Source organism: Seriola dumerili, unplaced genomic scaffold, assembly GCF_002260705.1.
Source record: "Seriola dumerili isolate Sdu_G_001 unplaced genomic scaffold, Sdu_1.0 BDQW01000091.1, whole genome shotgun sequence".
NCBI classification, from domain to species: Eukaryota; Metazoa; Chordata; class Actinopteri; order Carangiformes; family Carangidae; genus Seriola; species Seriola dumerili.
In genome coordinates, this window is record NW_019174346.1 from 4398526 (window position 1) to 4420849 (window position 22324).

General features: G+C 41.8%; 1 protein-coding gene across 1 annotated transcript in view; it reads left to right on the forward strand.

Annotated features, from left to right (window-relative positions):
• The window catches only part of auts2 (AUTS2, activator of transcription and developmental regulator), a 307865-nt gene that overhangs the window by 73671 nt on the left and 211870 nt on the right, over positions 1–22324 (forward strand). The window contains exon 2 of the mRNA XM_022745814.1: positions 3340–3552. Within this exon, the coding sequence (XP_022601535.1) occupies positions 3340–3552 (213 nt within the window). The remainder of the gene's footprint in view (positions 1–3339; positions 3553–22324) is intronic.

Sequence of the window (22324 nt, forward strand, 5' to 3'; positions counted from 1 at the left end):
ATACAAATGTGGATCTCATATTACATCCTTCAAAACCTGAAATTAATCATAATACAAGTGGTTAGCTGATCAAACAACATGATAAACATTTCCTAAAGCTAATAAATGTGAATTACACAGCAGTACTCTGACTATATTGATAATATTAAAGACATAATGGCTAATGTCTATAATGTCTGTCGTGTGAAGGATGTTGACAGTACATGAGCGAAATCTAGATGTTGCATTTCAGCCATTTTGGAGGATAGACTGGGAATCCACTTATTACATAGAAACATCACATAGGTTACAGAATTGTTTGACATCTAATTTTATATTTTTTCCTCAGATCTGTCTGTGAAGAGTTTTCTGCTGGTCACTACTAGATTAGAATGTGGGTTGTAGTTTATGGCTCTGTTATCTAAGAGGGACAGAGGAAGAGGGGTTGGTGTGTGTTTGTGTAACTCAACCCCAACCTGGAGGAAGCAGTCCACTGTTTTCCGGCTGAGAACCATGGCCTCAGACTTGAAGGTGCTGACTCTCATCCCGGCCGCTTCACACTTGGCTGCAAACCGTCCCAGTGAGCACTGGAGGTCACGCTCTGGTGAGGCCAACAGAACCACATCATCTGCAACAAGCAAAGACGCAATTCTGAGGTTCCCAAAGCAGACACCTGACCGCACCTTAAGATCCTGTCCATGAATATCACAAACGGGATTGGAGACAGGCGGACTCCAACATTCACTGAAAACACGTTTCACTTTTTACAGAGAATGAGGAAACAGCTTTCACTTTATACGAGAACCGAACGGCTCGTAGCAACAGGCCCGGTACCCCATGCTCCCACAGTATCCCCCACAGAGTCCCCTGGGGGAAACGGTCTTAAGCCTTCTCCAAGTCCACAAAACACATGTAGACTGGCTGGTCAAACTCTAATGCCCCCCTCAGTACTCTGCCGCCCTTTTGGCCGCTTGTGGAGACCCCTGGGCCAACCATGCCCTAAAGGCCTCCTTCTTCAGCTTGATGGCTTCCCTCACCACTGGCATCCACCAGTGAGTTCTTAGGTAGCTGCCTCGACAGGCACCAACGACCTTGAGGCCACAGCTCCTAACTTCCGCTTCTGCAATGGAGGCTTTGAACACTGCCCACTCTGACGCCATGTCCCCAGCCTCCTCTGGCATGCACAAGAAATTCTTCCAGAGGTGTGGGTTGAAGACGTCATGGACAGGGGCCTCCACCAGACGTTCCCAGCACACCCTCACTATAGGTTTGGGTTTACCAGGTGTGTCTGGCAGCCTTCCCTGCCATCTGATCCAACTCACCACCACGTGGTGATTAGTTGACAGCTCTGCCCCTCTCTTCACCTGAGCGTCCAAAACATACGGCCACAAATCTGAGGATACGATCAGAAAGTTGATCAGCGACCTTTGGCCTAAGGTGCTCTGGTACCAAGTACGCTTATGAGCTAACTTATAAACATAAGTTACATGGTGTTTGTTATAGCCAAACTATGACTAGCACACAGAGAGGAGTCAGCGTGCCTTTGTTCCTGCTTTCGCCTGCCGCCGAGTCGGTATCACACCCGACCCCCAAATTCATCTCCGCCACTGGTGGGTCCACAAGGCAGAGGCTCCATGTAGCGCTTTCCGGCTGCGCCTGACTGGGCCCAATGGGTGAAGGCCCGGCTACCATACGCTCACTGGCGAGTTCCCCTCCCAGGTCTGGCTCCAGGAGGGTTTCCCCATTCCGGGCGAGATAATGCAACTCCTCCATGGCCTCTTAACTTCAGGTGTTATGAATTGCTCTTAGTCTGGCCCCTCCCCTGTGACCAATTTGCCTTGAGAGACCCTACCAGGGGCTTTTGCCCCGGACAACACAGCTCCCAGGGTCACAGGGACACACAAACCCCTCCACCATGTTAAGGTGACGATTCCCAGAGGGGATCTCAGACAGAACTTCTTCAAATTTTGCACATTCACTAGGACTCAAGGATAAACTGATTAGATTTTGATTGTCAAAGATCACAGTGACCTCAGAAAACACTTTACCTCAAAACTTCACAGCAATAATTTCACACAAATGGTTAATATTTTATATGATTCTGGATAAACAGGGACGTAATCTGAGACTAGTCTGAGTGGTGGAGGCAGACAACCGCGAGGCGGTAATTGTAGTTTACATTACATGTCAGACATCACCATCATTTTTTATAAGACTTCAGTACTCCCATCACCTCACAGACAGCTGAGTAATTCTCTAACCTGTATCAGACTTCTCATTTGCTTGACCCTCTAGACCCCAAATCCATCACTAATGAACTCATCTTGGTTTTTGCTTGAAAGCGCTGCAACACTTCACTTTGTAGATCCTCTCAAAATTGCTCGAGGTTGCTCTGTTGAACCTCTGCCCTGGATTACTAACCACATGTGCAGTTAGAAGAGAGCGTAGGCGTGCGGAACGTAAACGGAAAATCTCTAAATAGAGTTCATTTTGAACATTTGAAAGAAAGAAACCTTAGAAACAAGGTCTTTTATCCACCACCCTCCTATTTCAAGTGAGGTTTCCAGAAAAATGTGAGGAATTTTTGTTCTTTTTTTTTTGCTAACAAGGTTGCTAGCATCAGAGCTCAAATGTAGCCATCAGTTTACTTGATTGTGCAGTAAGGCATCTCAGGTTTTTAATTCTATTTATTTCTCTGACAAAGACAATTGATGGCATGTAGTCTTCTGGTTCTGCTGGTTTTTCTATTTTTAGCACCTGTCAGCAATCAATCAAAAATTGAATTGTCATTGTTTTGGGCATCCTGTGCCTAATGGTCTAAGACACAAACCACCTAACTTCATTGTCACTGGTTTAAATCCAGCTGGGGTCCCATTTCACTATCTCTTTCCTCTTTATTCACAATGGCCTCTATTGTGTACTTTCAAATCAAAGCTTAATGGTAAAAAGAATTTCTAGAAAAGAATCATTTCTTGTTCTTTTATGTTTTTATGGGAGAAATTCTGGTGATACTGCACTGTATCAAAGGCCTTTCTGCATAGTTGCCCTTCAATTTGCAGCAAATTTACTGCTTGTAGAGGGAAGTGAGATGCCATCTGTTAAAATGTGCTTTCATGTGTGAATATTTAGCTTATAACACATTCATGATCAGCTTTTCTCAGGTACTGAAACTTACTGAAACACTGATTTGACTATTGATTTACTGTATGGTTGCAGTGTCCTCAGGCTCTGAGTTGTGTAGTTGGCTGAGTTGGCCAGTTGTGTATGGCTGATACATGCTATAAAATACATTACCACTGTATTACCAGATGTTTGTTTTGGTTCTAATATAAGCTTTCTCTTTTGCTGTTTCCTCTGTAGAAGAACATGACACTGAAGCCCCAGGAGTGCAGGGACAACCAGGCAGGGCCCCTGCACAAGAAAAAGCCTGCCAGGGTCCCTAACGGCCTGCGCCTGGAGCCCTGCAAGAACAATCACCACCACCACCAGCCTTCAGACCAGGAGAACAACCCCCGCCTGGCACACACACAAGGCAAGAGGAAGAAGAAGCACCTGAACAAGAAACACTCGATGGTGAGTTCAAGATTTTTTTATCTTACTATTGCACAGTGCTGATAAAGTGATCTTATACTGTATATGTAAGAAATCATATATGGCAAATATGATGTTTGCTATGAGCTGTGATCTATGAATGCAGTCTTAAATGTCCTGTAGTTTAAGAGTGTAGTCTGTTAGATAGATTTAAAGAGACGTTTTCTCTGAAATTCAGTTTGACTTCAGGGTTCACTACAGCGCCTTGTATTACCTTGTACTTTTTCATGATGGTGAAAAAAGTCAGTTGTGTTATAGAAAGACTTCCAAGTATTTTTAAAATGATGCTGCATCTTGGTTTTCTTCCTCTAGCCTCAGTGGTCACTCTGTGTCAAGAGTTTGTGTGTTGTGTCAAATCTGTACTCAGGACAAATGTAAAACCCCTATATTCTTTAACTGAAGCCACTGCAGAGGCGTTTGAACAGTTCATTCAGTCCACAGTCACTGGATGTGGGATGGCTGGAGACGTTTATTCACAGAAATGTAGCAGCTAGTTTTTAGTTTCTCATATGCATCCCGGAATTTAAAGGTTTTTCATGGCTCCATATGCTGCTGTTGCTTACTTTGCTACACAGTTTGTGTGTCCCAGCCTAGGTTTTGTTTAAAACTAAATGAATATGTTGTTGTGAAAATCTAGTAGGAGCCACTCTCTCAGCTAAAATCAACTGCGACAAAACTGAATAACCTCTATAACTGTAGTTCGTATTCATGTGTTATATTTGTTTGTATGTGTTATATTTGCATACATATTATGTGATGTGTTATGTTTGCATAGTGTTGCAGCATTGGCAATAAGTAAAAATGAGGCCACAGATTTGTGCAGAGTCAATGAAACCATTCCAAGAGTGACACTCCCAAGCAATCTCCCAATGCAGCAGCAAGTTTACACCGTAATGGTGTTTACAGCCATGGTGTTGGTTTAATGATAGCCATTGGTTCCGCTGTTGGCTTTCAGGAGTGAGTCAGTCAGTCTGACTTTTTTTTTTTTTAAAGTATTCTCACAAGGTTCGGTACAAAGTCACACTCCATGTAGAGGCTGTTTTGTTAGAATTACAAACCAGCAAAACTCGTCTGTGAAAAAGAAGAGAAAAGGAAAGCAGAGTACAGAAACAAATGATCATCTGGATCAGTAAGAGAGTTTTTAACAAGGTGTATAACTACTACTGTGTTCTCCAGATCTCATCTTCCCACATCCTGCCTCAGTCGTTGTGGATGTTGAGGAACCAGTTTGAGCTATAAGTTGACTGATGCATGGAAACTCCTTCCCCCAAGAGTTTTAAGGCTTTACAAACTTTAACATACACTCGGGGCCTGCAGGGAAATAGAGTCAAAATGCCCTGTCAATGTGGAATATAGCTTCAAGGGTATGTGAGTGTATATTGGTGTATGCCTGAACATATTTTTGTGTGTAGCGAGGTGACAAGGTCACTTATAAATATTTATGGTACACTGATGCAGTGGTGTATCTCCACCAGCAAGGACTATCTGTTACAGCACTACCTACTGTTTATACAAACACAAACACAGCAGAGACTCTGAGGTTATGCTTTGCCATTTCTCTGGTAGAGGGTCAGTCTTCTTGAGCTGAATATTCAAGGACATGTTTGTGTGGATCGCTGCAGGACAAGCAGACATGAGGGAAACACAAAGGCAAAGGCATGCCATTAGCTTAATTATTCACTGTTGACTCCACAGTGGTTTTAGGGCAGCAGTATGTGTGGTGGTGTTTCTTGCTTTCTTTTCTGTTGGTAATAGATTTGTAGGTTGTAGCACAAAAAATAACTCGAGTAGATGACTTTGTTTCTTGCTTCAAAATTCTGCCAAATATCTGCTTGTTTTTAGAGAAATCTTGCTTAAAATCATCATTAAGGTCTTTGGTTCTTCTGACAAATTTCAGAAACATTTTAAATATGAGTTACCGTCATATAATCCTATAGATATTTATGCCAGATGTTTTATATCATGCAGTTTAGCTGCTGTAACTGTGTGCTTGCTGTGGCTCTTCACTCCTGCTGAGTCAGGTCCCTCAGCCTGTGCTTACGAGTTATGTGGATCAGTGTCACAACTTCTCAGAAAGGCTCCTGTTTTCAACACATCACGTGACAGTGAATGTACAGTTATTGTGTGAAAGCAGCATACAGTAGCTGCAGCCTGTAGCTTTCGCAGCCGACCTCTGTTATGAGAGTCACTGCTGCTGCCTTTGTGTCATGTCTGTCCCTGTGCTGGCTAATGGACAGATGGTGCTACCTGCCAATTTCAAGGTTGTCTTTACTGCTGTGATGGCTGGACATGCACCATAGACACGACTGCACAGAGGCATGTGAGGTTGTGCATTACGAAGTATGGGTTCATCTGCACCTTTTATGCATGTGTCTTGGGTTGTTGGCTTGAGCTGTGTGTGTGTTGGATACTTTGGCAGGTGGTTGTGGTTGGCTGTAGCTGCATGTTGGTCATGAGTGGTGTTTAGGCTGTTGGCAGAGGGATCTCCGGAGCATGCATACACACACACACACACACACACACACACACACACACACAAATACTTGAAGATGGATTCATGCACACGCAAACACATCCACCACATTCTCACCCACTCTCTTTCTCACCCACATATGTGGTGACACAAACATTAACTCACCATGTGTTGCCGTAACCCTCCACACACATCACAGGTGGCTTTAACATGATAGCAACCACACCTATTAGTTAAATGCAAAAAATTATAAATAGCTCCCTTTAAACTTGAAATGATCAAAATCATTTTAATGCTTATACTATATACAATTATCATAACATAATGAATTTGGCTTTGAGTGCAGCTGAAGTCCAGAACGTTACAGTTACCTTCCCCAATAATCAGTAATAGTTTTTTATTCCCTGCAAATGCAGATAGACATATCAACCTTGGGGCTCAACAACACCCTAATCTGTCATACTTTATGACATATGCATAATTGAAAAGATCATCATCTGTGCCCTACACCACCCCTTTTTGTCCTCTCTGAAGAGAAACAAACTGCAGAGTTATCTAGCCAAACTACCATCTTTTCTTTGGCTTCACTATAAATAAACGTTAAGGCATTGTCCTCCCACAAGGTTACGGTTTAAATGTCAGAGGTCTGTCTCAAGGCTTAATTCTCCATTCAGAAATGCTTTAGTCTGGAGAGAGTGTGGCTGTTATCAGCACTTTTTGTTCGCTCTGACTTCATCAGAATGAGGGAGGGAGAGAGAAAGAGCGAGGGAGAGAATTTGGTGTTGAATAAAGCAAGAGGGTTTTTTTTCCCCTGTCTTTTTCTTCCTCCTCCTGCCAAGCTAGCAGATCGCAGCAAATGTTTTCGATCTCTGGCACTGACCCAATGTACTGAACTATGAGATATTGTAAGCTCAAGGGGAGAAAATAGAGAAATGTTTATGAGCGCCTCTGACACATTGCCTCACAGTGGAAAAAAAAAGGGCAGAGACAGAGAGAGGATTCAGTGAAGATGGATGAAAGTTATAGTAGCGAGACTCTTTAACTCTTCTCTTATCATATTGAAAGTTTTTTTCCACGTGTTTTTAATTGTCACTTTGCTGATCTGTAATAACTGATCCAGATTTTGAGAATACAATTGCTACATTTACTGTAGCTTAAAAAAAACTTACAGTCAAGGCTAGAAGGCTTGCTAAGTTTCCTGTACTCTGTGTGTGTGTGTGTGTGTGTGGTGGTGGGGGGGGGCCTGTTTTCTGTTCTGGTAAAGCTCTGTTCTGCTCACTGATGTTGGAGTGGTGGCCTGTGGTGTGTGCTGCTTTGTACAGTAGCTCTGGTGAACAGAGGGGCGTGCTGTGAGGCCCATCTGCTCTTTGGCACTGGGGGAGTGGGGAGATGAGCGGGTAGGGGCAAGCAAGGCGGGCTCAGGTCTGCCCCACCCCATTCCCAAATCTCAGTCCAACCACCTGCCTGTCTGTCTGCTGGTCCGTCTGGCTGGCTGGCTGTTTTTCTGACTCTCTGTTTCTCAGACACTGGGTTCAGTGATTTATTGGACTGGAGTCTCTCTTAAAGGAACACTACTTTGGTTGTATATGAACACTTTATTCTAAAGGACAGAAAAAGTGAAAGGGCCATATCTGCTTCAATGATTCTCAGGGCTGCACCTTTAACTGTATTAAGAATTCAAGCTCAACTCATGCCTCAATCCAATCTCATTTTTTGTGACCATGTTTGCTTGCGTCTGGAGATTCTTCACGTCAGACCAATTACTCCAGCTGACAAGCTGTGCACAGGAAGTGGGGCGTTGAAATATACAACTTTAAGGTGTGTAAGAGGCACATGAGTAAAATGTGAGAAGAAGAAAAGAAGAAAGAAAGAACATTTTAGGAAAAACAAACATTTGTCTAAATCACAGAAACCAAGACCATAAGGAAGAGGAAAGTGGGAAGAAAAGGGGGAACATGTCATGACCCAGTGGAAGTGACACACTGACATTTACTGAGGATTTCATTGGTGATGGAAGCAGCAGGATGAACGCAGAGGTTTCCAGGAGCGTTCTGTGCATTTCATGTGAATTACTTACCCGATTACTCCTGAACCCTTAAACCTTTGGCAAGTGTTTAGAAGACGCAGTTCTTTCTATATTGATATAAACCTACTCAACTTAAAGCTAAGACTTGGCAATTGAATGTGTTTTATTTTATTTCACTTTGAATGTGCTGAAGCTCAGAGCCTGAAAAACAAAAAAAAAAACACAGAAGTACAATAGATGTTTACAGGAAGCAGATGAAGACCTTTCACCAGGCTGCTTTTAGGAAACAAGCTTTGTGAGTAAAAGTTAGTGTTAAAAGTTGGAAGTTAAAGAGGTAAATATTTATTCTAATTTAGTTTGTATTTAATCCTTGTAATTGCTATTTTATCTTTTACTGTATGTTGTAAGGTGTCCTTGAGTGCCTTGAAAGGCACCTATAACTATTATTATATTAGACTTGCACAGTGTACTTGCTGTTAATAATAATTAGTTTTATTGCATGTTCTCTGTGTTGTTTCTGTAACATACATTTTTAAATGGTCTCACAAATGTACTCAGCAATACAAGAATGTGTGATTAGTTTAATCTTAGATGTAGTACTTTGCATGATGATAAGTGTGTAAGTCTCTTCAGCAAATTAAATGAACCATGGATTAAGTGTGATCTTGGCATCACACGCTGTCATCTGGTTGTGGTGTTATATTGGCTCATTATAAAGCAGTGTAGTGTAATGAGGCTAACAGGTACTTTCTGTCATTGTGTGGACCATCCTGGCATTACTGCTAGAGGTTCTTGGAACTGAGAACCTTTTCTGCGTAATTGTCTAGAATTAAGAGGTATTACCTTTTGCACTCAGACACTCGCGCCACTGAGTCTCACACTTTGAGTTGTTGAGTTGAGTTGCGTATTTTACTGTAGACCTGTTGAAACTACAAAGCCCATGTGAAGATAGTATGGTTTCAGTGTGAGCAATGCTTTTGAATGTCTGCTGCAGAGCACTGACATGACAGTATTTTTACAGGTCATCCATCTGAGTTCTTTTATTGAAATAATAAAGTTAATCCCTGCCACCATTTCCCAGCTCTCCCCGTTCATCGGTCACACCTAAAAGATGTGAAAAAAGGAGCTTTGGTCTTTGTACCACTGCTGAGGAGTAATTGCTGTGGAGACTAGTGAGCGGTGTCTTGCCCCGGGGTTTAAAGACGTTTCCTTGAGAAGCTCTAACCGGGTTAGCCGGTCAACTGGAGGGCTCTGGTCTCTGGCCTCTGGCTCCCTGAATCATCTCACTGGGCAGATCCTCACTCCACCTGTCCTGATGGAAAAGCCCTGCCTCAGGCCTGCCACAGGCTGTACTGTAATTCAGCATCGTCTTACCTAGACTGAACTCTGTCCTGCTGATGGCCACATGTAATGAGATCAAGCTAAAAGCTCTAATGCCAGATCTCCCAGGCTGGTTACGGTGTGTGTATGTATGTATGTGTGTATGTGTATGTGTGTGTGTGTGTGTGCGTTCATGTGTGTATAAATATTTGGACTGAAACCCTGATTTTTTTCAGAACAGGGGCAAACTTACATGCTTTAAATCTGCAGTGAAAATGTAATATAATGTTCAGCTCTTTCAGCTTCGCGGGTCACCCTTAATAAGCTTATCCACTAAGCCAATAAGAGATTCGAAGAAAAGCAATGTCCTGATTGTCAGATAAGATGCTAAATCCATTCTGGTGGGGGCCTCGGTTATAGGGATGAGAATTGTCGCTGTCACAGTGGCGGTTTATAGCACTGGATCAAATCAAATCCAATCGTGATGGCTTGTTTTGTGGTCTTTGTCTCTGTAAACATGTTAATGTATCTGGGGGCTTGACAAGGCTGCATGTAATTAGTGTTTGGATGTGTTTTTACAGCACTGTGTAGTATACTCATGTTAACGCATAAAGGAATATAATAGTGAGATGAGATGTCACTTAACTGCAGAGCTTTACCAAGCTTTATTTTCGTGTGTGTGTAACATGTGCTGACGGTACTACTGGGTACTATAGAAATTCAGGACCCTCTGACAAGATGCATTTATATAGACCACTCAAAGCGTTTCACACTACTTGTCACATTCACATCATTCATACGGTGCGTGATCTATACATAGCACTTCTCTGGCACACACCCCCCCACACACACCGATGGTCCATCATTGGGGGAAATTTGGTGTTCGCTATCTTGCCCAAGGACACTTCGATATGCAGACTGGAGGAGCCAGGGATTGAACCAACAAACTCCCACTCCTGGGCTACAGCAGCTCAGAGATGTGCTGCTGAGCTCCCTTTAACTTATTACACTGTCATTTTCTCTCTGTACGAGCGGGCCCCCACCATCTTAAGGCCTTCTGACAACACATTCACACCCCCGCAATTCTAACTACATGCAACCACCCGCCCCTGTCTCCATCTAACTACTGACGACTCGTGTGTTTACCACGTCCCCTCTTAAAACCACTTGTCTTCAGCACAAGCCGCTGATGCTGTTTGACAAGTCTAGGCCAACATGTCTTTGAAAACGGTTTAATGTTTTTTTTTTTTTTTTCTTTTTTCTTTCCCTGCCTGCTTTCCCTGCATCTTTTGAAGTGTCACTTTTCTCTTAGGGAGGACAGGAGGAAGCCGGGGGGGTTGGACTACCCGCTCGCATGACTGTTAAACTGAGTCATTTTATTGCTCCTGCACAGTGAAGGCTCTGTAGCTGCTGTAGAGAAGCAGAGCATTCAAATGAAAGACAGCATCTGCTCTCACTAGTCACAGTCCAACCTGATGCTGGCTCTCATTCTTGACAAACCCTCACAGTCAATTTGTGAAAAATTAAGTGGCTGCACTTTAAACCGAAGTGTCGGCCACTTAAAGCCGGGGCCCGTCTCAGCTGTCAGTCAGCGCCGGGCAGTGGGCCGAAGGTGTTTGAAGAAGCTTTTATCATGGCTGTCCAGCCCCTGTCACACACAGACCACTCCAGCACAGCAGTAAGATCCAGTCTAATCCAATCTGCTACTGTTTACAACACTCAGACCCACAGATGAACGCACAAGATAGTTCAAGTCCATCTGGATTTTAAAATTTCTTCTTTTTTTTTTTTTCCTCTCTTTTCGTTCCTCTCACCAGAAGCAACATAACACAGTGGCTGTTTGTAACTTGTTTGTGATGTCTCAGTCGCTCCTTTTTTAAAGTTTCCACTGGGTGAACGATGTTTTTCTTCAGTGATTTTGTGTGTGTGTGTGCGTGTGCGTGTGTGTGTCTGTGTGAGAGAGAGAGAGAGAAAGTGAGTGAATGAGTGAGTATTTAGGCAAAAAAGTCTGTCCTAATTTGGGTGCAATGGGGGGCATGATGCACACTTCTATCTCTCTTTGCCAGTCTTGCCCTGTCCACTTGCACAAACACACACACACTTTCAGGCAGACTGGTGGTGGGGCTCTAGGGATGAAGATGTCAGTCAGAGAGTCAGACAGTTCTTGTGGTCGGAATTCTTGATGGATTCTCATGAAATTTGGTAGAGTCATGGTTCGCAGTGAATGAATCCCAATGATTCTTTTGATCCCCTGGCCTTTCCTCTCACACTACAGTCTAACACTTAACTTCAAAAAATGATAACAAAAATAATGAAGTCTGCATGAAATTAGCTGTAGATGTTCATAACAAGCAGAAGATCACTCATGATTATTTTGATCACTAAATGATTTTCCCCTCTGGTGTCACAACATGGCTTAATTTTTCAATTGTACATGATTTGAATTCTGCGATTTTAATGACCAAATACACTGCCTCCAGTGCCAACCACAGGACAGAAGTGCCTTGAAATTTTATATTTCATATTACTAAAATTTGACTGCTATGATAACCAGGACATTTGTTCAGTTAATTTGTGTTGCACACCTTTGATAACCCTTTTCCCCCACAAGATAGGGAAAGGAGAAGGATGCAAAGGGTAGGATAAAAAATGTATGGTGATTTTCATATATATATATATATATATATANCTGCCTCCAGTGCCAACCACAGGACAGAAGTGCCTTGAAATTTTATATTTCATATTACTAAAATTTGACTGCTATGATAACCAGGACATTTGTTCAGTTAATTTGTGTTGCACACCTTTGATAACCCTTTTCCCCCACAAGATAGGGAAAGGAGAAGGATGCAAAGGGTAGGATAAAAAATGTATGGTGATTTTCATATATATATATATATATATATATATGTGTGTGTGTGGCATATATATATATGTGTGGCAGCTTCACATTTAGTCAGATACTGCATTGGTAACTAATCCTATGTGTCCGCCTCTGGATTGTGGTGATTGTATAGATCTTTTGTGCTGCAAGGTTGAAGTCTTCACTACATATATTATACGAGTCTGAACAGACTGGATGTAAGCTGCAGTTTGACTGTTTGGCAGAGCCATTCAACTGTGAGACGTAATTCTAGTTGACAACTGTGTCTTTTCAGGAGCAATGCAGGGTAACGGCACAGGCTATAAACTGTACAAACCAGGTCTTCTCTCAAACCACTCTACCATCAACTACAAAAGTACCTGTGATGTAAATACAGAAGGGTGATGAAAACTCAGGATGCAGCATGAGATGACTTGACTCAGCTCCAGTGCTGAATGCTAGTGAATTTGGCTTAACTACCTTTGTATCAGATCCTGGCCCCACTTGCTCTGCTACCATCCAGTATTTCCCAACAAGATGAATACTTGAGTTGCAGATTGGGGACTGACCCTGATTTCTATACTTGTACAGGTACTGAGATACTTTATTCATATGGATTTCAAATGGAGTAGAGTTGTCGTATCCGTTTACAACAGATATTTTAGATGAATAACTGTGTGTGTGTGTGTGTGTGTGTGTGTGTGTGTGTGTGTGTGTGTGTGTGTGTGTGTGTGGGGAAGGAAAGCATGAGATGCATGTACATACGTTCATGTGATTATTCACTAAAATTCCCAAATGTGTCTATATATGTGCTGTGTTGCAGATGCATTTGCGCATCCCATAGGGTGTGTGTGTGTGTTAAGAGGCAGAGACCTGGTGTACTTGTCACACAGTGACAATGCCTACTGAAAAAAATTGCAATATATTAAGAAATTGTCAACATACCATGTGATCTCAGTCCAATGATAGTCTGTCACTGGTTCACTCCAGTGGCCTTTAACTTCAGCATCCTCTTTAGGCCTAAAGTATGAACAGCACTGAACTAGTTTGTGCTCACCTGAGGACAGGTGAACAGGATCTTTTCTCTTTCTGGAGCCACCATCCACACCTTCACACTTTTGCCCCACTAGTGGTTAGAATTTAAGAACTACAAAGCGTCCTCTTGATTTTTCCACCACTGCACATAACATATCATTTTTATTACTGATCAATCATTTAGTCTAGAAGATGTAAAAAAAAATATGAATTAAGTCCCTCTCAGTTTCCCAGACCCCAAAGTGACGTCTTCAGATTTCTTCTTTTGACCAACCAGCAGTCCAACACCCAAAGATATTCAGCTGAAAAAGCTTCAAATCCTGCAAATGTTTTGCATTTTTGTTTAAAAAAATAAATAAATAAATAACTGAAATGATAAACTTGTTATTCAAATTGTTGCTGATTTTTTTCAACTAATCAATCCTTGCAGATCTAGATTTTTAAATCTATTTTGGCCTCATTAGCTGATAAGTCCTAATGTGAACATTTTAGCCACATGTGAATTCTCAACACAATGGACCACCTGGTTTGTAGCCACACCCGAAATATACACATACATACTAACTCATTCACACATACTGTGCCCTCCTCTACATTGCAACCCACTAATAGGCTTTAATAAGGTGTATAATTGCCCAAACCTGCTTCTCCTGCTGCTCTTCGATGCAGCCTGCACACTGCAGAGGTAATTGCTCTCTAAATATCAATTAGGCATATCCTGGTTTTCAGCTAAGCATAGACACATAGAAAATGAGTGTGTATGTAGTTTATCATAGGTATGGTGTTGTGGTTTGTGGGTGCTTTGAACGAGCTCTGCAGATATGTATGTCTGACGTCTCCTCCCTCTCTTGCCTTTGCTACACTTTGTTGCCCCTGTAAAAGAGGAGGTCAGGGAGCAGGTGCTGGCCGGGAAAGTGGAGTACTTATGGGAGCACCGAAGGCTCGTAGACTGAAATATTCCAGGGTAGGGCCAACCCTGACTGTTAAAGTATATCCAGTTTAAGAAAAGGACATAGTGGGGGCTGGTATTTACCCAGCATGTGCCCCACACAGTCCTTCTTCCTCCATGACCGCCCCTCGACTCTCCTGCCCCTACTGTCTATGCCTGTGTGGTGACTCAGGTTAACACACCTATCTTTTTCTAGCTGGAGCGTTTAAATAAATCCAGAAGGAGTCCCTTGAGCTGACCTCCTTTCTTTCTGCTAAGTGCACTCTCAGGAGGGATTCTGTCAAGTTGGGGTGAGACTTTGTAGAGAGGGGCGGTCTCCTCCACAGCTTGACCCCCACAGGCAGCTCAATGAGCGAACATGTGTTTTTAATTTGAATCTGGTGTCCTGGCAGTTTCTACTCATGTTTTCTTGGCTTCTGACAAGTAAAGGTGTCAAGCAGAGTAAACATTAGAAGCAAAAGTAAACTTGTGTTCCTGCTGCTTCAGAAAACACAGACTCCCACTCACTCAACACTGAATCCCTGTTAAATTTGTAACCACAGTGTAAGAGCTACTACAAGCAGTTTAATCATCCTGAAATAGTTCATGTTAGGAGTGATTAAAGCCAGCAGAGGGTTCAAAAATACTATTATTCTACTTGGATCATATCCAGATATTATTAGTGGAAATTTAATGAGCACTTTTTGGGTAAGATACAGAATAAAGCAAACATGAAAGCAATCTAGTCTGCTATTATTTTCCCACCATTTTGCTGGAACCTTTTTAAAATTCAGTCTAGTGTATTCTGTCCCAGTTTTACACACTGCTGATGCTTGTACCTTTTAATGAACTAATTTTATTGGGCTGAATAAGCTTTTGTATTTTCTCCGCAGATATGAAACTACAGCTATCATTTACTAATTGCCATATCTGCCTGGGTTAGACCATAATAAGCTTTTTGATAATGATATAACATATTTTAATTGTTTATGTTTTTCAAGCTTGAAGCCAAGTATTTGAAATAAAATATCTTCACATTAACCGTTTTTGTGTATGAGAAAATGCAAAAGGATTTGGATATTCATGTTCTTAAACGAGTGTTGTCACTGTTTTAAACATTCCCTAGTGGTGATTTGGTCCCAAATTGATTTAGACCTGTGGGCCAGGAAGGAATTATAGGAAACCTTCACGATATCAGAGGCGGACAGTCTGACCGGTCGATATCAGATATTTTAAAAAACAGGCAGATATCTGCTTGAGTTTCAGCAAAAAGATCACTGTTATCCTAATCTCCACATTATCATTACTTGTATCCTTCAAGGCGAGGACAAGGACAGTTGTTTGGCTGAAATGTAGGATGACAATGTAATCAATATCACTGCTGTGTGAGTCAAAAAAAATCCTGTTTTGACTGTTTTGTCTCTGTGATTGAATCCACATGGTCATGTGTATGTGATAAACTGAAAATATTACCATAATGCATATTTATCAGTGGAGATCATATGAATTCTGGCTCTTATTTTGGGCCCAGGTGCTCTTTGTTCTCCGCTTTGTTGAGATGTAACTTCAAGGAAAAGAAAGCACTGAAGCTGTGTTAACAGCTATGACTAAACATAATTAAGTCAGAAAATTATAATATATATTATAATTAACTTTGTCCCTTCTTGTTCAAGAAGTGATTTATTTTCATTTTCAGTAGAATAATCATAACATCTTTTACAAATCTGGTGCTCATATTTCTGCCTTCATTCTGTAAATTAACTATAAAAACACAGTATTGTCCATTTTTTATGACTTCTAGCTGAAACAACTTAAATTACTTAATGATTCCCAAACTTGGAAGCAGGAGCTCACAATGCCTCTCACTAGTCAACATAAACAGTTCATCATACAGGAAATGAGAGCAAGGCTTTAATGATTATGGCGAGCAATGACTGCATGGAGGAAGAAGAATGTCTGAAAGCTCATATTTGTTGAGTCATTGCTGGAAAGTCCTTATCTCTTTTTGCTTTTCATCAGATCTTCGTTCCGTGACGGGGTAAAAAGAAAATCAATTTCACTCAATTCCCTTCTGCCTCATTTCCCTGCTTTTGATAACATGGTCGACCATATTGGAGTTTCGTTATTCCCAGTGAATTGTCTCTGATTTTTGATTACTCTCAGTCCAGTGGTGATGTAACTTAACGTAGTGCCATGAAATTGAGTGTAATAACGCAGGATAATGTTCACAGGATATCTGCCATGCTGTGCCAGATATGGGCACTCTCATGATTATTGTATAATTACTACATGCCATCTCCCAGCTAATTGTCTGTAATGTCATCCTTAGTTACCCTGTCATCTGACAACAGATCATGTACCCATGCAAAACCATATGGCAGACACTACACAGAGCTACAGAAAGAAGACTTGCACCTTGAGAAATGCACAGACTACCATCATATCAGTCTTTGTTGGTTTTTAATAAGTGATGGGTTTATCTTTTTGCTTTCTAAAGTAAACTGAAGATCCCCAGAGCCATGGGTCATACAGCTGCTTTTATTTAGGTACCAGTAGTTATTGCTGCCTTTGTGTCCAAATTAGGAAGGATCTCTTCAGTAAAGAAACAAAAATGCCAAACATTTGCTGGTTCCAGCCTCTCAAATGTGAGGATCTGATGCTTTTTCAGCTGAGTATGTTTGGGTGTTGGACCGCTGGTTGGTCAGACGAAGCAATCTGAAGACTAAATGGATAAATAGAGGTGAAGAGAGAGCAAACATCTGTGCAAGTGAGCTGTCTGGTTCACTCATTCCACTAACAGCCTCAAATCGAACTATCAACTTTGGAACAATAGGTGGGAATAATAAACAGGGAGGGGACTGTTTTGCATAAACTTTGCATAGGGGAAAACAGAGAACTTGTGTCAGAGATGCATCCATCTTGTATCCGGTATTAGGATGGAACCAGTGCTCTGCAAAACACCTGATAAAATAAATAAAACTTATATTGAAAAGCTATTCACCCTGAAACACCATGTAAACACATGTATATAGCAACTCTTGACCTGATGTGAAGAAAAGTAACATGTCTTGGATAACAGTTCTGCAGTGTGAGTGATTAGACCAGCAGGATCAACACTGGACATCTTGATAAAACAATTAGATAACCACCACATAAAGTTCTTTGACACCTGTACCACCAAGCTCGTTGTCAGTGAGGTGTGTGTGTGTGTGGTGAGTTTCCCAGGTGACACTTGAAGCAGTTCTGCGAAACTGAGGCATGTAGTGAGTCAGGTATTAATTCATTCACGGGGTTTTAGAATAGACAGATATTTTAAGCATATATATTGAAGAGCATTTAGTTTTTATAGCTTAACATGACAACGGTTGTTGCAACAGCAATTAACATATTCTGTTGAGCTCTCTCAAGCAAGAACATTGGACTTCAAGAGAACTCTGGAAAAATACTACGTCTCCTCTCTCATCCCTGCAGATCAGATGGATCCCAGGCACTCAATATGATTTTTTTTTTTTGCAGGATTTGGGTAGAAGGCGAGAGCCTGAGCCTAAACTTTGTGGGTAACTCAACTATGTAATCAGGGATTCAGTGCATTTGAAAAAAATCTCCTGTCCTCAGTTAAAGACATAACACGCAAATTCTGGAACTTGAGCTAGCACTAGCAGGAGACTCAAAGGTAAACCACTCTGCTCCTCCCTCTACCCGCTCCGTTACTCTCCACCCACCTTTTCACCTACGTCCTCATCATGCACACTGTCTCAGTTGGTGCAGGGATCAGGACCTCGCTAGCCTTAGAGTTAGCCGTAGCAACGTCTTCTAGCAGGTCATCTAGCTTGAAGCGTCAGTGTCAGAGGAATAGTTGACCAGAACTGCGTTTACATATCAACAGACACGTGATATATCTCTGCTCTGTTGCCCAGCTGCTCTTTGAGCCTTTGACAGCACCTCTCCACTTGTGGAGCATATTTCAACTATTTCAACTTAAATTAGAAACTAGCTTTTATAACTTAAGTACTGCTCTTTAGAGCATGAGTTTGTGAAATCATGGTTTACACAGCTGCAGTAGTATCCTGACTGTTGTGTATTTCCCTCTTGAGTGATCACCATGGCACCATGGCAACAGCAGCTTGGTAAAAAGCAGACATGGACGAAAGGACCAGAGCCTGTTGTTTTCTCTGTCTGCTGCTCTATTTTCTTGGTGGGGATGAACAAGCTGTTAAAATGCAGAGAGTTGAGCCTGATACGAGAGTCTGACATCTGCTAGATAACATCACAATGCTCTCTTTCCCTTTCGTTGCATTACATGTAGTCACAATGCAAACACCCTGCAGGAAGTTACGATTATCCTGTTGTTTCACAGCTCATCACTCAGTGTTACACTTCCACTTGAATTCAGACAGATCTGAAGTGGGAAGGGGATAGAAGTTGGTGTCTCTTGAACTTGAACTCAGCCTCCACTGGCTTTGTTGTGCTTTGATCAGACAAAATCTTTGTCTTAATCAGATCTGTTTGTAAACTCCTTTTTAACCTGGCATATGGACAAAGGGCAAAAAAGCAGTATTGATCCTGTAACCTTACAAGCCACTGGATACAACAGAGTGGAGCTACGCAAAAAAGTTAGAATGTAGTGTCAGAAAAAAAGTGGATGTGATGCACTTGAGAAAAGCAATAAACACACTGCCAAACACAATCAATTTCTGATGTTCAGTGAATTAAATTAGTTAGTGTTGTAGACACACTGAATGCAAATGTGAAGATATTTGGTATTGTGAAAAAACACAGGCTATTTCTCTGGTGCATACTCAAATTCACATATAGTAGAGTACAAAAGGAAATGGGGAAATCTGTTTACTGTCAGCTTTGGCCCAGATGAGCAGATGGAGACAGTTTCTCTGAGGAACCCTCCCTGTTGTCTTGACAGTGCCAGCTCTTTGCCACCGCGGGCTGAGGAGGTGGCAGTCTCAGCCTGGTTTTCCTGTTGCCCCAGGGCAGGGAGAGAGAAATAACCATCTGTGATTTACCCAGACTCTGGGCCTCATCTGCCACTGGCAAGGTGAGAGAGGAGAAACGTTATAGTTCCTGAAAAAATCCATACATCCTCAGTGCACTCCACATCTCTGCTAGAACAAAGCTTTGACAAATGCATCTATTTGATTCTGTCATACTTCTGCAGTGTGTTGCTGCTGAACCGCAGACGCAGAGCTCAGAAATAGCTTTAGCAACTTTCTTTTTTTGTTCAGAAGCCACTTCAGCTACCTTTCCAGCCAAACTAGAAACCCTTGACTGTAGGTTTATGATATTATGTCTCCATGTGAAACATCATCATATGGCTTTCCTGGAATGAACACAGCATGTCTAGACCACGCTGCCTCCCAGACATAGCCCTCTGTGCTTTTTTATGTCTGCTCAGGTTTCAATTATTCCATCCTTCCTGGCAGCCACTGTGACAGCGCACCAACAACGGGTCCCGTCTCTGTCTCTCCTCCTTTGTCTGGTATTTTTGGATGAGCAAACTGGACGTGGAGTTGTGTGGAATGTGTTGCATGCTGGTATATTTGTGTGATGTGCTGGCACCCTCTGCTGCTAGCAAAGGAGAATGCCTGGAACTCCGTTTCTGGAGGAATCTAATTTAGGATGTGCTGGTTTTACCACTAGAGCTCTCCTGTCACTGTCTACCGTTCACACTGTGGTATATTTGAATCTTGTGTTGAATAGTGTTCTTCTCCTTAATTGGCTGTGCTGTAGCTTTGCAAGGATGATCTTTGCCATTTCTGAGTTCCACTTGGCAAAGGCAATGTGGGCAGTGTGTCTGATTCATTGAGTAGCTACTGTGTAGAGAGGGGCAATTTTCATGCACAGCAATTTTTGAAAATGTCCCAGTAGTACCTGCAAATCAAAAGTCAGTTTTAAAGGCTGTGCCCAGGACAAAGCAGTGTTTTCATTAAAGTACACACCTTTGGGTTTTATGCCACAAGCCAATATGAGTTTTCTGTGGGCTTCAGTTAATGCAGGCACAGTGGCACACACAAGCTGATAGAGACACACACACACACACACACACATTCTCTGTCTCTCATACTCTTTTATTACAGTCTATCCCAGAGCCAATTTGCTGTGATCTTCTGTGATGCAGGGGAACTGGTTGGCGTTAATGAAGCTAAAATAAGTAGAGCTTATTATAGAGTGGCACATTGGAACTATGCAGGGCTCTCTCCACACAACCACATGCACAACAGTCATTTCTCCAGCAAAAATATGCCACTCTGCAGGGATTGACTTGTGGGGACACAGCCTTGTTAGTGTAGAAAGCGCTGTGTGTGTGTGTGTGTGTGTGTGTGTGTGTGTTGCAGAGGCTGTCTCTTCTGTGTTAAGCATATATCTCATGTGTCTGAATGTCACACTTCAGAGCTAACTGGGTATAATGAGCAAAAAATGTTGCAACGGAAAACTAAAGTCTTTTGATTATTGTCAGTTGCTGAAATCTTTTTGTTGACACACTGTGGTACCAACAGGTATACAGAACAGCGTGAACAGATGCTTTACATCTTGAAAAATGATCAATCATAACAATTATATGTTTAATATTAGAACAGGATTTGACTTATGAGTTTGTAAGGGCTTTACTTTAGAAATAATCTGGTGATTTATACTCACTTTGCAAAGTATACAGTTGGCAGGTGAAATTCACTTTCTGCTGGGCTCTCATCTGCTTTCAGTTCATTATACTGTACCGGAGCTCTACGTCATGGCTACGCAGCTGAAAAAGTCACTGTTGGTGTTTGTTTGTTTTCAGCACCTTTGCTGAAACAAGATGTTTTTACATTCTTCGTAGAGAAGACTTAGTATTTATAATAATTTATAATTACCATTAGAGCTATATGGTACTGTATGACTGAGATCAGTATCACAATATTAATCAACCAACCAATCAAACAATCAATAAATCACAGTATTTGATCCCAAAGGGAAACTGGTTACACAACAGCAGGACACAGATTTGAACAGTTTGATCTTAATATGTACAATCACGAGTTAAAATATAAAGTCTTATAGAATCAGGATTCTAGGGGTATTATAGAGATATTTTTCAGTATCTATTATAAAAATATAGAAAGAAGACTCGTTAAAGCATTAGCATCTGATGCTAAACTGAACTTGCCAACATTGTAATGTCATTATATCTTGTTATAAATTGCAGATTTATAAATTCATGTATATTTATTTCACCAAGCAGCTCACATTAAAACTCTGCTGTGCTGCTTACAGTATTACCTCTGATACTGAGGTCAGAGGCATTTAACAGTACATGCAGTTCATGACTGAATACAGTGTTAGACATCCAGTGTGGTCCTCAGCTCCACTTGGTGCTAGAACCATGATACAATGTAATGCAATAAATTTACACACTGTCCTCGCTTTTTAAAAGGTTAAGAGCAACCATCATTATTTTTGAAATGCATATTCACCTTTGCACAAAAGGTGAAGATCACACAGATCGATAATGCGGTTCTAATAGGATCTACCTTTATTCCTTTTAACCGTTCTTTAGATCACTTTGATAGCCCTCCCCCTCCAAGCTGCTGTTAACCTTGATTCAAGTGTCTTTGCTTCACTGATATCTCTTTGAGTTGACCCGCTAAGAGCTGGGGTGGAGATGGCTGCTTTGATGCCTTTATGCCGCATCTGCTGCTTCACCAACTCGCCTCCAGCTATACAATACACTTACACACAAGACTGTCAGAAGAAACGGTGGAGAGAAACAAGCCAAGCAGCAGGGAGGGTGTAATGTGTGTCAGAGAGCATGCGGAGTGCACATGGATGTTTGTGTGCATGTTGAGATGTTTTGTTTTTCTATGGAGGTGAGTGATGTAAGAACGATGTGAGTCAGAGGCCACGCATGGTATATCTCTTTCTTTCTCTCTTCGTACACCCCCCTTCCCCTGATGCATTTCCCCTGTCAATGCTACACATGTAGTTCACAGGTCACGATCAATAATTTGTGCTCTCCACTCCTCTCAAAGAGATGTGGCCCAACATCCACCAATCCACAGTAATGGCTGTTGCTAAGGAGCATGGATAATGGGATGCAGTCTATTTTTCAGGCATGTTTCA